Here is a 17403-nt window from a genome sequence, read left to right on the forward strand (position 1 = left end):
TGGGAGTGACAAGGGACCAACTGTGACACTTTCAACATACAAATGGGGAATATCCTGAGTTCTGTGTAGCCAATAATATGCATGCACTGTTGTGCAGTGCAGTAATACAGCTTAAAATTCAGGGCGTTGAGACCCCCTGCAGAGTAAGTTTTAGTCAGTGTCTCCCATTGAACACGAGGTTGTTTCACGGCCCAGGCGAGCCTAATCAAAAAGGGACCTCAATGTACTAAAGAATGATTTTGTTAGTAATATGGGTATATTGACAACTAGAAAAAGGAAGCGTGGGAGTACTATCATTTTCATGAGCAAGATACGCCCCAGCAGCGACACAGTAGGCGGATCCATTTCTCAAAGGACTCCAAGAGCTTTTGTATATCCCTGCCATAATTCCCATGGACCACCACGTCCAGATCAGTGTGTATTTGCACGCCCAAGTAGCGTGTGCGATCTGTTGTCCATGTGATGGAGTAATCTGACTGGACTGGAAGATATTGGGGTAAGGGGGAATTCAAGCGATTTGCTCCAGTTAATGTGCAAACCGAAGTGATGTCTGAAACGCTCAACCTCCTGTAGAATTGGTGTTAAGTTTTGTACTGGGTTATGAACATATAGTTGCATTTCGTCTGCGTATGCAGTGATTACCAGATTATAACGTGGGAACTGAATACCCCGATGTCTGTGATATTCGCACAGTGCGCTCGCCAATGGCTCTGCAGTCAGTGCGTACCGCAAGGGGGAAAGTGGGCACCCTTATCTTGTACCTCTCGTTATGGGTATTGGTTCTGATAGCAATCCATTCACACGCATGTGTGCAGTAGGCTTCTCATACAGGACATCTACTAATTTAATGAACGCTTCCCCCACCAGTCTCAACACAGCCCTCAAGAAGCGCCACTCAACCGAATTAAAAACCTTCTCAGCATCGAGGACTATTGCCGCAGTAAGCTCCCCCGGGTCAATACAGGCAAATGTACCAAAAAGGGTACATAAGTTACGTGTCAATAAGTTAGTGGGTACAAATCCAGACTGCTCCGGGCGACCACTGTTGGAAGTAGGTGAGCTAGCCAATTCGCCAGAATTTTGGCAAATAACTTGGTCTCTGTGTTAAGCAAAGATAGTGGTCTATAGGATGAACATTGTTGTTGGGGATTATCCTTCTTCAACAGAGTTGTCAGAGTGGCCTCGCGCATACAGGGGTGGCATGATTCTGTCTTGCGCCATTTCCTCATGTAAGTCAACCAGATGCGGAATGAGCTGATCCTGAAATGCCTTGTAGAAAGCTACTGTTTGCCCGTTTGACCCGGGAGCTTTGTGGTTGGACATGGTTTTCAGCGCTGAGTTATCTCTGTCAGACGTAGGGACGCCATCAAGTGCTCTTCATGGGAATTTGACAGCCACTTCATTGCTATATATGCCAAATTATCTTCGTTGGATTCTTCTGTATTCAATTAGCGTGAGGGATAGAGCTCTGTGTAATAGTTGCGGAATCGGTCTGCTATCTACGCTGCACCGCTTAGCACTGCACCATTATCATCACAGCTCCAGCACCTCGTTCATCTCTCCTGCCGGACTGGTCAGCACGGCCAATGTGCCGCTGGGTCTCTCTCCCTCCCATACACTCTTGCAACAGCATACTTCCCAGGTGAATAACTTCAGCTTGGGCTTCTTCATTGTATTCATCAATCCTAGCACGTAACAGAGCGAGCACATCGGGGGAAGGATCTTTAATGGATAAACGCTCCAGCTCTGCTAATTCGGTCTCTAGTTTTTGTAGTCTCCCTCTAATGGTGCGAAGTACCCCAGCATATTTTGATATGTGTATTCCCTGCATATAAACCTTGAACATTTCCCATATGGTAGCCATTTTAGTGACACTGCCAAGATTAGTAGTGAAATAATGGTCTATTTCCTTTGATATCTCATCCTTAAATCCGTTGTCCAAATGGGAATACTGGGGAAAACGCCACGTCTGAACCCTGGGTTGTAGGTCATCAATTTTAGCGAAAGAGGCGGCCTGCACCGCAAAGCCTGGTACACACTGAACAGATCTCTGGCAGACGCAGCGCTGTGACTCAGCCTGAAGGGACGGAGGCAGAGTTGAACGGGGTGACCGTGCATCGGCCCGAGCTGCCATCAGGTCAGTGGTCACTCGTAGTCCGGGGGGGCGAGAGAGCCTGTACACAATCATTGCCTCCTCAGCCGCATTGTGGAACCGCACAACGGTTGCGACTTTGAGCCTTGGGCAAAGCGAGGAGAACACAGGAGTGACTGTGGCGCGAGGCTGAGGACGTGGTGGCTGCCATTTCCTGGCAGCGTGGAGCGAACTGGTGAGGTGAGCGGAGGCTCAGCGGGGAGGAAGCGGACATCTGGTGGCAGCGGGAGGCACTGCAGAGGGCTTCCATTGCTGTTCGAGACACCCTTGCGGCCCCAATAGCACTACTTTGTTTACCCTGTGGGGAAATTTAATTCAGCGGTGCCTTTTGGGAGCACTGGGTCCCCTTACACGTCAGCAGACCAGCACTAGAAGAGGAGTATCTCCCGCTCCACGCGTCACTGGAGCGCCTTGCTGTGCACAGCTCCAAAGGAGCATAGGGACCCAGTCTGCAATATCAGTGGTGACTTAATGATCCCCGGCCGTGCCTGACTCCAACATGACGCCCATTCTGCTGCAGCTACAGGAGGGACAGTGGTGGCCCACTCCAACTGATGTTCCACTTCCTTCACCACCAGGGAAGCTCATGGTTGCTCATAAACCCAATCCTGGGAACTGGCTTATCTCCAACAACAAGGGGCATGAGCATCAATCTGCGCCTGACCCCAAAATGGCTGCCACTGATCCCCTCCCATCAGGATACGGAATCTGTGAAACTACCTCTGACCATGGAGACCTAGCTTTTTGACCGATGCCCGGTGGAGCTACTTGATAGCTAAAGAGGAGATGGGCTGTGGACTACCTCTTCAGCCGTCATCTACTCAGCTGGTCTTTGGACAAAACTTACTTCGTCTCTCCGTTGTATTCTTCTCCTACCCCTTTACTCCACCCCTTTCTCCTTTACGCTCCATTTATCCCTCCTCTTTGCTCTTTAAGTGTTTTCTTATTGAGACCTAGCTATTTGGCTGATGCCCGGTGGAGCTACCCAATAGCTAAAGAGGAGATGTGCTGTGGACTTCCCCCACGGCCGTCACCTACCCAGCCGGACTTTGGGCAGACTATCCTTCGTCTCTCCATCCTATCTACCCCCTACCACTTTACCCCTCCTTTTTAGCCTTCTAAGGTCCATTTATTTCGTCTTCTACTCTCTTGAAATGTTTTCTAGTAACTGATGTAACGTGTAACAGATGTAATTTTGTAATTTCTGTGGAACCTTATGTAAAGCGCTCTGATACCTCCGGGTCTAGCCAGCGATATATAAAACTCTCAAAACAAATGAAATAAAAAATACTTTTTTAGCTGTAGCTTGACTGGGAAGTGATCTGAAAATGTATGTGGCAGATGCTCGCATTCTGTAATGAAGGGTATTAATTCTCTAGAGGCCAACCAATTATCTTGCAAGTATGAATATCATATACTGACGAGTAGTGTGTGTACTCCCTGCCCATGGGGGTGCGATACCGCCATACATCCATTAAACCCTCGGCTTATGCCATTGACGCGATGGCTTTAGCTGCTGACGATTGACTATGGTGGGGGCCCTTTGAATGGTCAAGTGTGGGGGATTGCACCAGTTAAAATCACCCCCCATGGAGTGGGCATTTTCAGATATGGGGAGAGCTTATTATGTAGCGAACTATAGAATTGGGGGTTATCATAGTTTGGCCCATATACTCCCACCATGCGCACGTCTAGATTTCCCTTACAACGCCATACAACTACACACCTTCCCTCAGGATCTGTTTCTACTGCATGTATTTTAATGTTAGTGCCTTGTCGGACCCATACCATTACTCCCCATGCATGTGTGGTGAATCTAGCTGCTACACAAGTGCCTTTCATCCGTCTCTGTGACAACAACCTGGAGTTAGGTGCCAGATTAGTTTCCTGCATCACTGCCAAATCAATCTGCTGCCTGAGCAAATATAGGACCACCTTACGTAACTTCCGCTTATCATTTAACCATCTGATGTTCCACGTTAAAAAGCTTTCTGCGTGATCTTCCTTTGCAGTTGTTGAGTCATACCCCCTCACTCATGCTTTACCAAATGTAATGCAGCAAATTAATGACTGATCTTTAATCCCCCTCCATGTCGCGTCCCCAAACATTTGACGTGACAACATGTTCCCCTCCCTTTGTACCTCTGAGTTCTACCCAATAATGATGTGTATTACACATGTGAGCGGTGAGTGCCCAACTACCTGTTGCGAACTCAAACATCGCCCCAAATATTATTTTAAACTACATAGTTATCCATGGCCTGCAACTGTAAAGCATACTCAAAACATAACACTTGAACATCAGGTCTGCAGAATATCCTCATCCCATTGTGCATAAAGGGGCTCACAGCCCCTACCCACAGCTTCTTGGCATTCTAGTATATAATAATCAGTATAAAAGGAACAAACTTTATCCCTACTTGGGGGTGCGGCATCTACCCTCCCCTCTACTTACTAATTAAGGATGTGCATCCATACAATACAACCTAATCCTACCACTGGCGTTTTTACTGTTCATCAATTTTATGACTAGCAAGTAGCTCATCAGTCATTTTGATCAAGTTATCCCGCAGAGTTCTTATCCCCAGAATTGTCCTCTTGCACCTGCTTTTTGGGTTGCGCTTTGGCATAGCTCTTGAGCACCTGTTGTGCGTTGTTGGGGTCCATGTAGATTTTGGCTTTGCCATCGACAGTAACCTTTAACCGAGCAGGATAAAGCATAGCATAGTCTATGTTAACCTCTCTCAGCTTACGTTTGATGGGAGCAAATCGCCTTTGTGCCTCCTGCACCTGGGGGGTGAAGTCCAGATACAAAGACAGATTAGAGCCCTCATAGTTAAGTGTCTGAAGCTCTCTTGCTCTTTGTAATGCTGCGTCCCTGTCTCTGTAATTCAGTAGAAGAGCTATAATTGGTCGTGGAGGGGCCTCATGCAGAGGTCTAGTGAACGGTGGGCGCGCTCAACTACAAAAATAGTAGAGAACACATCACGACCCAACAGCGGAATCAGTAGGTTTTCCACATATATCTCTGTTTCCGGTCGGGGTTGACTCTGGAAGCCCCACTATACACAGGTTGTTGCGCCTGGAGCGCACCTCAAGATCTTTGGCCTTAGCTTGCAGTATCTCCAGCAGTTTCCCCATTTGTTTCTGGGCACCTAAGGCTTCCACATTGTGATCTTTGATTTCTGAGACCCTCCTCTCGGCCATATCAATTCTCTCAGCATATCTTGTCTGCATTAGTTGACATGCAACAGCGCACACCACTAGGTGACATAGGGGATACTGATGAGGGGAAGAATGTGGTCAGACATAGGCCAACTCTCAGTCCCTCCTATTGACAAGCCTCACTCAACGGTGGAGATTAGCTTGTGGTGCCAAGGATCAATAGGTCTTCCCTGTGGCAGCAGTGTATAAAACTGAGAGCTTTTAGTGGGAATTTGGGCGTGAATGTAGGTCTTTTTCAAACCTGCTGATTTACTCATCGCTGTAGTCAGTGGGTAGCATGTGTAGGCATATTGAGGACTTACACCTACAGACATTCACTTTTTCGCTGTACCGACTAGGCACTTAAGCAATTGTTTGCAGAGTTTCAAAAATGCAGTCTTGCACTGTTTGCCGTAGCTAGTACAAGTTCGTACTGGCATACTGAGCTGTATTCCACTTAGGCACATGCTTGTTGCTAACATTAGCAGTATCTTGAACTATATACATTTTCTCTTTGCAGCATTAACATACGTTTGTGGTGGTGTGTTAGGCATAATGTGCTAACTTCGGCTGGCTTGTTGGTGACTCTCCCACCTTAAGACAGTAATTTCTTTTATTTTTCAGAACCTCTAATAAAGGCATGTTGGGCACTTCTGCTTATAGAAGTTAACCTGACTTTCTTTAGTAAATTCAGCCATTCAGATGCTCTCACGTAACTCTGTGCATCATTCAAAAGTAATTCAGGCACCTTTTTCCCTCTTGCAGTCGCCAGTAACCAGCCCATCGGGCAGAAAATGAAGATTATACTACAGGGCATGCTCAACAATCTGGACCAATGCCGAAAGGTAAGTCTGAATGGCAGCGGCGAGAAGGATTGACAAGGGAATAGAAGGATGTGATTGTGACCAGACAATTTGTTGTAAAACTGCCGCCAATGTACAGCTTAGGTTTGTGCAAATTCCACCCCATTGAAATAACATAATTATTTTCCTTCTAAATTTTCGTAATTATTTTACCATCTGGATTTGGGCTTTTGTGAAATCAAATATTTCTGTTGTCTGAGTGCTATGAGGGGTATGGGTAGAAGGAGAAAGGTGAGCAACGACACACAGGTTCAGCGTAAACTTCAAGGATAATGACAGCGTGCATAAATGATGCTTGAATTCATCCTTTAGATTGCATGGGTAGGTCCCAATATTAAGATCTGTCTTAAGCATTTGACAGGTAAATGGGCAGGAAATGAGAAGAGAACGTTCGCCCAAAGAGGCATTTTTTACGAAGATCCAACAGTTGATCCCTTGGCCAGATGGAAGAGATGTGTCTTTAGACTTCTTCATAACTTTTAAGAAGTCTTGGAATTTAGGAGGAATGGAAAAAGAGCTGAGGGCTGAGCAATGATCCCGCTGGAATGATCCAACAAATGAGAAAAGTACGAAGGAGTTGGTCAGGGGGATTGATTTTAAGCGACAGAAGAGTTTTGTTAGGTAGCCTTGTGCATAGGAAGAGAAAGACTTAAGGGCTGGGCACAACATTTTGAATTGCTATTGCATTTTGAATCGGGTCCCGTGTAGTGATGTGAGGTGAAATGTGATGTAATAAAGATGAGTAGCTCCAAATTAATTTAGATCATTTGCAGCTTGAGGAGTGTGATCATTAGTCAGTGTACAAATATCTAGATCTGAAATTGCTCCTTGGAATGTGAGGATGCACAGACAGCACGTTCGGGCATAGTTGGAATGACCGCAAAACATATCAACTGACTTACTTTTGGAAAAATGGGAATGCTAACCCAGAGTACCCTTAAGAACTGAGTGTTTGACCCAATGCAGAGAATGATATTGACACTGGTAACAAGTGTTGGAAGGATACCCAAGTGCTATTTGAACCAATGTCGTCCTCTGCCATCAGGGCCTGCATTTTTTTAAAGACAATACCGAACTCACCTCTCTCCAGTTCACCACACTTAATCAGGAAGTTCTTTGTCTTCCTGAGCTTTTTATTGCCCACCAATCGTGATCATTTTATGCTTCATGCTCAGTAGTATACATCTTGTGCAATCTGTCCAAGGCTGCAATCAATTTAGTAAAAACAACATTTTCCTAATCCAATGTCTGATATGTTTTAAGCAATACTAATAAATAAATCTGCCAAAATATAGATTTTATATTAATTCCATGGTATGATGTCAATGCCAGAGTACTATGGTACATCAATTAATCCCTTTAATATTCAGTATATGTTCAGTAACTAAATAAAAATCATATAAAGGGCTGACTAATTTTTAATTATACATTTATACGTATTGCCCTGCATATACACACATGCTTCTGGGTAGAAATGTAGCAGTAGTCCAATTTAGAAAGGTCACAGTTCAGAGTGTGTGTGTTTGTTTGTGTGCTTGTATATGTGTGTGTATACAGCTAATGATTTAAGATGTATGTCTATAGAAGTAAAATCTAATCCTGCAGCTTGTAAATGAAGCAGATAACATAGAATGTTTTGAGGTGATACATTTAGTGGATCAATTTCTTTTGAGTGACAATAATGAGCATAGTGTTTCTACTTTGCTGCATAGCATGCCCGTGTTGTGGGTCTTCTTGCTTCTTTTAAAATATCCATACATTCTGGTGATATATTTAGGTAAACCTCAGGAGCCAAATTGCAAGATTGGGTGATCTGGGATTTGGGTGTCTTACTGCTCATTGGTTCTGAGTGAGGAGGTCCTGTCTGTTGGATAGTAGTTGGTGTGGGACTATTGACAATTCTTGTAATGTTGTGTTCTGTGGTTGCCTGGCCCATGTAGGAGCAACTAGGATGAGTGTCAGGGATGTCTGCCTCAGTATGTAAATTACAAATGGAAGCAGGGGGAGAGGTGGAAAAGTGTAAGCGAATATCCCTGACCAATTGATCCAAAGTTCATAGCCTTTGGACTGTGGGTGTTAGAGCCTAGAGGCGATGATTGGCTTTCTGCATTTTGTGGGGTGGTTGCAAACCGGTCTATGTCCTGTTTTTCCCATTGTTGGAAGAATGGGTTTAGGTCTTGTATATTGAGTTCCCACTCGACTTGTTGGCGTGTCCTGCTGAGGAGATCTGCCAAGTAGTTGTATACTCCTGAAATGTCCTGTGCACACAACTGACTGTTGTGTTGTGGAGCAAACTTCCTGATTTTTTGTGCTAGGAAAGATAACTGTGGAGATTTGCATCACCCCCCCCCCCCCCCCTTGTTTTTGCAGCTAGCACATGGTAGTCATGTTGTCTGTTTTGATTAAGGCTACTTTGCCTGTGAGGTGAGGAAGAAATGCTGTTATCGCTAGATGAACAGCTAGCAGCTCTAGGTAATTGATAGGTAGAAGAGATTGACTGTGTGTCCAGTGTTCATGTACAGTAATTTCCTTTGAGTGCGCTCCCCATCCAGTCATTGATTCGTCCGTTATTATGGTTGTTTGCGGAGCTGGGCCTATAAACGGTGGTTCCTGTAACAGGTTTTTGGAGTTCCGCCATTGCAGAGAGTTGTAAACTTGACAGCTGATCAACACTAGAGCCTCTAATTGACCGTCCGCTTGAGACCACTGTTGCATTAAGCATTGTTGTAGAGGGCACATATTGAGTCTCGCCTGAGGTACTATGGCTGTGCATGGTGCCATGGTCTCTAGGAGATGCATAATTGTTCTCATTACTTTTTGTTTCCGAGACTGAAACTGTGGCAGCAGAGTTTTGAAAGTTTGTATTCTGGCTGCATTTGGGTAAGTTGCTTCTGTTTGACAATTTAGGATGGCTCCTACGCAAGGCTGTATCTGGAGAGGATACCAGTGGGAATTTACTGCACTGATTGTAAAACCAGTTGGTGTAGTACATTTATTGTTGTTTGTGTGTGTGTTGCAAACATTTGTGATATGTGTTGCTTTTGATAAGCCAGTCGTCTAGATATGAAAAAATATGTATGTTTTGTCTTTGCAAGTGGACTGCTACCTCTGCGAGTCATTTCATAAACACACCGGAGGCTGCGGTGACCCCTAACCGGAGCACTGTGAAAGTATTGTCTGTTGAAAGCGAACCAGAGGTATTACCTGTGTTCTGGGTGAACTGGTATGTGAAAATGGGCATCCTTTAGGTCTGATGCAGTCATGAAGTCTCGCTGTTGGAGAAGTGGAACAACATCCTGTAGAGTAACCATATGAAAATGTTCTGAAAGGATGTAGCAGTTTAGAGGTCTGAGGTCTAGGATGGGTTTTAGAGCTCTATCATTGTTGGGTATAAGGGTGTAAAGGGAATAGTCCCCTGTCCCTTGTTGTTGTAAAGTTACTGGTTCTAATGCTCCTTTGTCTAGTAGAGCTTGAATTTCCTCTGTTAATAGTGTTTGACGGTGTGATGATAGCCTGTAAATGCGAGGTGAAATGTTTGCAGGTGTTGCATTGAGCTCCAGACAATAACCATGCTGGATAATATCTAACACCCATTGATCACATGTGATATTTATCCATGTGGGAAGGAACTGTTGTAGCCTTCCCTCTATAGGATCCCCTTTATTACTCTGTAGAGAGGCTGTTTGATGTGTCTTGTTATAGGTGGTGGATGTGTCAGTGAACAGGAATTGGCATCTCTCAACAGGTTCATTGCGGGCTTTGTAGCCAACTCCCACTGTGTAAGGCCAAAGTCTGTGTGCCAGAGAGGTTGAGCAAACAGGATGGGTTGTTTGCATTGCCTAGCCATAAGCCAAACAGTGCAGCCAACTTGTGCTGCTCATGATCAAAGGCAGTGCACAGAAGGGCTTTAGGGCATGTGACATACAGCTGGAGATCTGCAGATCTCAATTGGCACAGCCCACGTGTAGAAGTGCTCTGGGTCACTTACTCTAGTCACTTTGCCAATGTAGAGCACAGGCGAGATGCTGACCACTCGCTTATACTGCTGTTGTCTCCTGACCTGTGTGCTCAGGCCGTGTTTAGTACTAGATGACACACCTGCTGTCACATTGTGTGTGTGTGTGTGTGTGTGTGTGTGTGTGTGAGCGTGCATGTGTGTGGCAGCACTGAGTGCTCACCATATAATAACACAGCAAAATAAAAGTTACAGTCTAAGAAAACATGCAAACAGAATAATTTGCAATATATGTATGTGTTGAAATGCAATAACACACAAATGAGGGGCCTAGGGAGATTTAAAGACCAGCAGGGGATGACTCCCCTTAATCAAAAGCAAAAACACACAGGGGCCCCTGGGTGGAATGGAGGAGTGCTAGAGTGTCCTTTTTACAGGATGGTTACCCTCACCCACCTGTAGGTGGCAAGCTTCATCATACGTTAACTTCCTTGCATTACGAACCTGGTTGCAATGCGGGCTACCACCCCCTCTCCGAGAGAGAGGAGCTCAGGGATGTTTTTAGTGTTAGAAAGAGGTCAACTAAAAACTGTAGATGAGCAGGGTGTGGTGAGGACAAAAGAAAAGTAGAAGTGTATGAGGGATCAAACTAACTCCAAGGTATGCCAAAACTTTATTGGGGCATCTGAAGTTTAGGGCTAAAAAGAATACTACGGTAGGAGGGAATTCAACCTATCATAGAGTAGCAAGGGTCAGCATGTTTCAGCCTCCGTAGAGGTGTGGCGGCTTTTACCAGGACCAAAATGAGATGTAGGTCGGTTTGCCTGTGTCGCTAAAATAATCAACCTTAAAAAGAGATGCAATCCAGCTCTGATTGCATCTTTGATCACAGTACTTAGATGCCGCCTCTAGTTTGCGCTGAGGTTGAGGTGGTATTGATTACCTGACATTGAGGGTAATACTACATACAGTGGAGTGTTGTCCACAGTGGCGGTCCACCCCAACCACTGGCCTTGTATATCATTCCTTTTATGGATGATATTTTTTGCGACACATGCAAACCGACCTATATCCTACTTTGGTCCTGATGAAAGCCGCCACACCTATTTATCTCTGTCACTGCTACTGTGTGCCAACCACTGCATTAATTAAACTAGTGGGGGAGCAATATGGCAGCTGCTTGACCGCTGTGCTAGCTGCTATGGTGGCTCTAGCCCTAATGAACAAAAAGATGATGGAAGGATCGTCTTGTATTAAAAGAATAATATGGAGAAAGAAACATGCCTTATTGATCCTTCACGGCTCTGTAGGCAGAGTGGTTTGCAGCTTCAAGGAACACGAACCGTAATCACGGCGGCTTTTCGGTTGGTCGGGCCGTGATCCCACAGGAAATGGCATCTAGGCTCAACTAGGCAGGGAAGGACGTCTCTGCAGAGGGACGAGCTTCGGCCAAGGCCAGTCTGGGCGTTCCGGCCAAGAAGCTGGAGGACGCCACTGTTTCTGCAATGACGGGAACAGAGCAAGAAGCCTGCAAAAAGCAGTGGAAAATCAGCATAGATACGGGCGGCTCCAAGCAATAATTAATTGCGTAGGTCTTCTCGTCAGCCGCCTCAGGGACGAAGCTGCCCTCCCAGCAAGTCTAAAGCGGAGAATGTCTCATCTGCTCTCGCACAAACAGGATTGAGTGGTGGGGCTCAGACGAACACCCCGCTTGTGGATACAATGTTGCAGCAGTTAAATTGCTTAAGGAAGGATTCCAGGGCTCATGGTTCCCGGAAAGGAGGGAGTCCTCTACGGACCTAGCTGCAAACTCAAAACATTTTACTTTATTCTTACTCCCAGGTCCTAATCTGTGTGGTATTCATCTGAGGGAAACTAATTCAAAGAATGTGCTGGGGTCTCCAGAGTTGGGGGAGAAGTTTTTCTCTTTAATGGACGAGTCTGACATATTATCATCTAGCGTTGTGCTCAGTTATGAGGAGTCCAGGACTGAGGGCTCGACAGTCAGCCCTAGGGGTAATCACAACAAACTTTCCACTCAAAAACAGAGAAAGAAGACCAAAGCAAGCACGCTATCTAAAATGGGACTATTCTGCTACCAGTCAGGTTTACAGTGAGGATGGGGGAGGAAAAAGTTTATCCCAAATTGTCCCCAGCAACTCCCCAGGTCCCATAGACCCCTCCCACCTCCTAAGGAACTTATCTACTCCCCCTATAGCAAATCCAAGGGGAGGCCTGGTTGGAAAATCGTAGGCAACAAAACAATTGCAAGGGTCAATTAGGAAAATCAGCAAAATCTGATCAGAAATGAAGGCGAGAGTGAGCCTTGTGGAGGAAAAAGCCGGAGTAATAGAGGGGAAAGTCGCGAAACTCCAAAAGCATGTGGAGGCACAGGAACTTGAAATGAATGATGTAATGTGGAAGCTTGAGGAATTTGAGAATCAACAGTGTCAAAATAATCTTCAATTTCTGGGCCTAGCAGAAAACCCTGAGGGAAATGATATTAGGGGCCAGTTGAAGGTCGGCAAATACCGTTCGGTAACGGCCGATTTCGGCCGTTACCGACCGGTATTTGCTAATGGAGATGTAGGGGCCTTAAAATATACAGAATCGGTATATTTACCGATTCGGTAAATTTACCGATTCTGTAAAATACCGAATCGGTAAATTTACCGAATCGGTAAATACAGATGTAGGTGGCACTGGAAACAGTGCCACAGGCCATTACCGCTTCGTTATTTACCATGTAATACTATTACATGGTAAATAACAAATTCCAGTGTACATGCACATCTGTCCATGTACACCTGTGCCATGTGGCACACAGACATGCCCTAAGGGCATGTATGTGTGTCACATGGCACACAAGCCAGTAACAGGGGTGCAACAGGGTGTCGGTGACAACCTGTCCCCCTTGTAAAATCGGTAATTTTACCGATTCGGTAATTACGAATCGGTATTTGCTATTGAATCCTATGGGCTTCAAGACCCATAGGAATTAATGGCAAATTCAGATTCGGTAATTACCGAATCTTACCGATTCGGTATTTTTACCGAATTTTTTACCTACATAGCAATTACCGAATAGTAAATACCGAATCGGTAAAATTCGGTTTTTACCATTCGGTAATTTGCTATTACCTACATCTAGGCCTAGGTCTTTTATGGTGGAACTTCTTACTTGAACTTTCCCGACTTACCTCAGTGGGACTGGGACACTGAGGTGCAATGAGCTCATCATTTCCTGATGACGCTAAGGAAAAACTAAGTGGCAGGACAACCTGAACGACCTCAGCAATTTTTGTTTTCTTTGGTAACTTCCTCCTCTGGCAAGCTATATTCGAGCAAGACCAGAAGCTTAGCGCACCTACAAGGGGCATACATTCTTTGTCCGCCCGGACGTTTGCCACACCACTGTGAAAAGGCGGTGGGGACTATGCCAGCTCATCTCATCCTTTCAGGGATTTAGCAGTGAGGCATATCTTTTAAGCCGGGCTTGTCTTAAAGTAATCTTTAATCGGAAGGTGTTGATTTATACGTCCAAAATTAAAGCTAGAGTACCTGAAGGAGATCAAAGGAGGGTCCGGGTTGGCAGGATCAGAATGAAAAGTTTCCTATGATGTTATCTGTCGGAGGGCTTTTGCAGCTGGCAGTCTATGGACGTTAAGCAGGGGGGGTTTTATTTACTTGACTTAATATTTTTACTTCGACCAGTGGGGAAGAGGTGAGGTCGTTTTTTGGGAGATCCACGATTGGCGCACCTTGAGGCAAGTGTGACTACAGGGTCCCTTCCGATGGGGCATTCCAACCCCTGACTCTAGGTTTCAAGGATATTCCAAATTTTTAGGTAGAGATTGACATAGGTCATCCTACATGGCGCTCATATCTTAATCTGAAGAGATTTGATAGGAGCACTTATATCTTGTCTTGATGAATGCCATGGACGTTCCGGGCCGACATGGCAGAAACATGTTAACGGCACGGATGGGGATGGGGTACTAAACCCATCGGGTCCCCACGCTTTACTTTTAATATTAAGCAAACACCTAACAAATAAATTATATTTGGCATTTGTATTAATTTTTAACCTCTCACTTTATCATGGGCCCCCCACTTAGTTCTTAGAAATGCCTCCCTCTCTTCATGTGAAGGCCCGCTCTCTACCAAATGCCGTTTCTAGAGAGCGAGGAATGCCAATGACTAAGCATGACACCTGGGGGTGTGTGAGGACAGTCTAGTTTTCACATATAAAATCAGATATTTATTCAGGGTAGCTTCTTTTGTGTGTACGTTCCCTAGGGTCTGGGGAGATAAATATGGTTGTTGGGTCATTGCTGAGTGCAAGTCTCCCAGGGTGGGAGTCACACTTTGTTCAGTATATGGGTCAGTCTTAGATGACCCTACGTTTTTTGAGTGGTTAAATTCTGAGTTATCTTTATGGCTACTAATCATATGTGCGGATTTTAATATCAATCTGAATGTGGACTTGGTGGCCATGGGGGATAAAAATTATAAAGGCTGTAAACCTAAGGTTCTTAGATCTCTGCTGGATCTAAGTTCAACCCACGATCTGCGGGACGTTTGGAGAGAGAAATTTCCCTTGGGTCATAGGTCCCACATAAAGTATATGCAAAGCTGGACAATTTTTTTATTTCATCAAGATCTTTTGCAGGGTAGCAGAATAGAGAAATGTCCCCTGGTCATGTCAGACCACAGCCCGTTGGTATTGGTACCAAGAACAACGGCTGGCCCGGCTTATCTAGGAGAGGATATAAGCCAGGCCAGCTGTGGTTCTTGGTCTTTTGAACTGGATGATGCATACCGTAATCATATGCAGGATTGGATCCCAGTTTTTATGTCAGAAAACATAGGCAGTGCTTCCGTCTGGAAAATCTGGGATGCCTTCAAAGCTAGGGTTCGAGGGGAGACCACCTGGTACAGCTGGGCCCATCAAAAAAAGAAAGACTCCATCTGGGTGACCTATATAAAGGGTTGTAACTTGCAGGAGCTAAGTTAACAGGAGCGTTGGCCTTGGATATGGAGACTCGGACGGCACAGCTGAAAGTAGCCGTCGCTAAGGCAGCGATAGTGAACCTTTCGACAAAGAAAGCTGCAGACAAATTTTTGGCACAGAAACATCTATATTATGAATATAGTCTGAGGGTGGGCCACCTCTTGGCGGTCCAGACGAGGCAGTAAATAGCCCAATCTAATTTTCGAGAAATTGAAGGCTGTCTGTAATAAACAGCAAAATCGTGTCTCCTTGGCAACACAGCTTTTTTCCAGGTTAAGGAACAACAAACAATATCAGGCGGGTAATCACACTTTTCGATGCAGGTCAGTGAAGGGAGACCCTATGGCTTTAATACTCTTGGATGCTGTAAAAGCATTCAATAGGGTCTCCTGGTACTATCTCTGGTTTATGATGGAGAAGATCGGCTTAGGGGCTGGGTTAGGCATAGCCATGAAAGCATTGTATCAGGAGTCTATTGCCAGGATTTCCATGATGGGTGGCTTGTCGGACCTTTTAAAGATACAGCGGGGCACAAGACGTGGATGCCCCTGCACTCCCTTGTTGTTGACCCTTTATATCAATCCTCTGATAAGGAGGATAGCAACAAAAAGTTAATACAGCCTAGGCCACAAGATTGGGAACCAAAAGTATTGGCCCACACTGACGATTTGACAGTAGTCACTACAGATCCCTGGGTGGCATTAAGAAAAATAGATGAAGAGGCTAATCAGTTTAGCAAATTTTCGGGATATCTCTTAAATCTGCATAAGACCCAAATTGGTGAAAATAGAGAAGTGAAACTAGAGGATAGACGTGAGGTTGACGGTGCTACCCGTTTGAGGGTAAATATAGTAGCTGAAGTAGATAAAATTGTACAGATAAATTTATATCCATTAATGAAAAGAACTAGGGTAGAATTTGGTTGAATAAATAACTTAGGAATGTCTCTGATAGGAAGAACTAACTTGATTAAGATGTTTTTATTGCCTAAAATACGCTACTTTTTAGAGCTATCCCTCTCGAAGTAGGGAACCAATGGTTTATGGTTATTGAACGGGTGATCTCTAGATTTCTACGGGCATACACTAGGCCAAGAAGGGAACTGAAATATCTGACCCTCCAGAAAGAGCGTGGGGGGCTAGCTGTACCCAATATAAGAATATACTACTGTTCCTCTGCCCTGTAACAGATGTCTGTTTTGTTGGGATAAAATGATAGGCTCATCAAAAGTCCCACCCCGTATGAACTTCTGATTGGAGATGCGGCATGGGGAGTACTTTGGCGGCAGCTTAAGTATGGGTACCTCAAAAGAGTTACATTTAAGAGAATCCGTTGCTCTTGGGCAGCGGTTCGGAAGAAAGTAGGGCTGGGCTGGCTGAACTTTTACATCCATTACATCCATTACATAAAAACCCTAATCTCCCAGTTATCTTTCGGGACTCCTGTATAAATCGATAGGAAGAGGGCGGACCTTCAAAATTAGGAGTTTCCTTCCAGGAGGGAAGGCTATCTCGTTTGAGATTCTACGGCACAGGTTTAATCTAGGGCACCATTAGTTCTTTAAATATCTTCAGATCCGTGATTTTTTGCTGAAAAAAGTGGGAGGTGCCGATGAATTATCTAGGATTGAGCTGGTTGATAGCGTCTTGGTTACGAAAACCCCCCATCGGGAGGTTTTATCAGCTGTTAATTGGGTTTTTGACAGATGATACAGAAAAGCAGGAAAAGTGGTGGGAAGAGAAGGTTCAGACAGGAACAGATGTCCTCTCGGAGTCCCGAAATCTTGCCCAGTCTGTCTTAATTTCTCTCTCTTTGCAATTACAGCACTTTAAACCCTTTTGCAAGTTGTACCACGTTCCAGGGAAAGTAGCTAAGTGGGGTGGAACCAGAAATGTGCATTGTCCCCGATGCCACTCTTACGGGGTGGATCTGATACACATTTTCACAACCTGCCCAGCCCTAGGGGGCCTGATAGAGGACATTACTGAGTTCCTGGAGGGAAGAATCGTTCTAAGTATAGAATTGAGCCCACAACTCATATTACTTGGGGTTAGCAATTAATTAATCCTTAGCCAGGCGCAGGCATTTGTGTTTATTGCAATGAAGACTTTTAGGCTGTGCTTGGCTACAGCATGGCAAGACCTTTCTCTGCCTTCGGTCTAACAATGGCTTGCCAGTCTATTGGCTATTTACACACTGAGGTGGCAGTATATGC

General features: G+C 45.0%; 1 protein-coding gene across 2 annotated transcripts in view; it reads left to right on the top strand.

Moving 5' to 3' along the window:
* The window catches only part of STAT2 (signal transducer and activator of transcription 2), a 534553-nt gene that overhangs the window by 202249 nt on the left and 314901 nt on the right, over positions 1-17403 (top strand). For both annotated transcript variants that reach the window (XM_086959626.1, XM_086959619.1), the window contains exon 8: positions 6122-6201. In XM_086959626.1, the coding sequence (XP_086815752.1) occupies positions 6122-6201 (80 nt within the window). The remainder of the gene's footprint in view (positions 1-6121; positions 6202-17403) is intronic.

This window comes from Lissotriton vulgaris, chromosome 1_1 (genome assembly GCF_964263255.1).
Source record: "Lissotriton vulgaris chromosome 1_1, aLisVul1.2, whole genome shotgun sequence".
NCBI lineage: Eukaryota > Metazoa > Chordata > Amphibia > Caudata > Salamandridae > Lissotriton > Lissotriton vulgaris.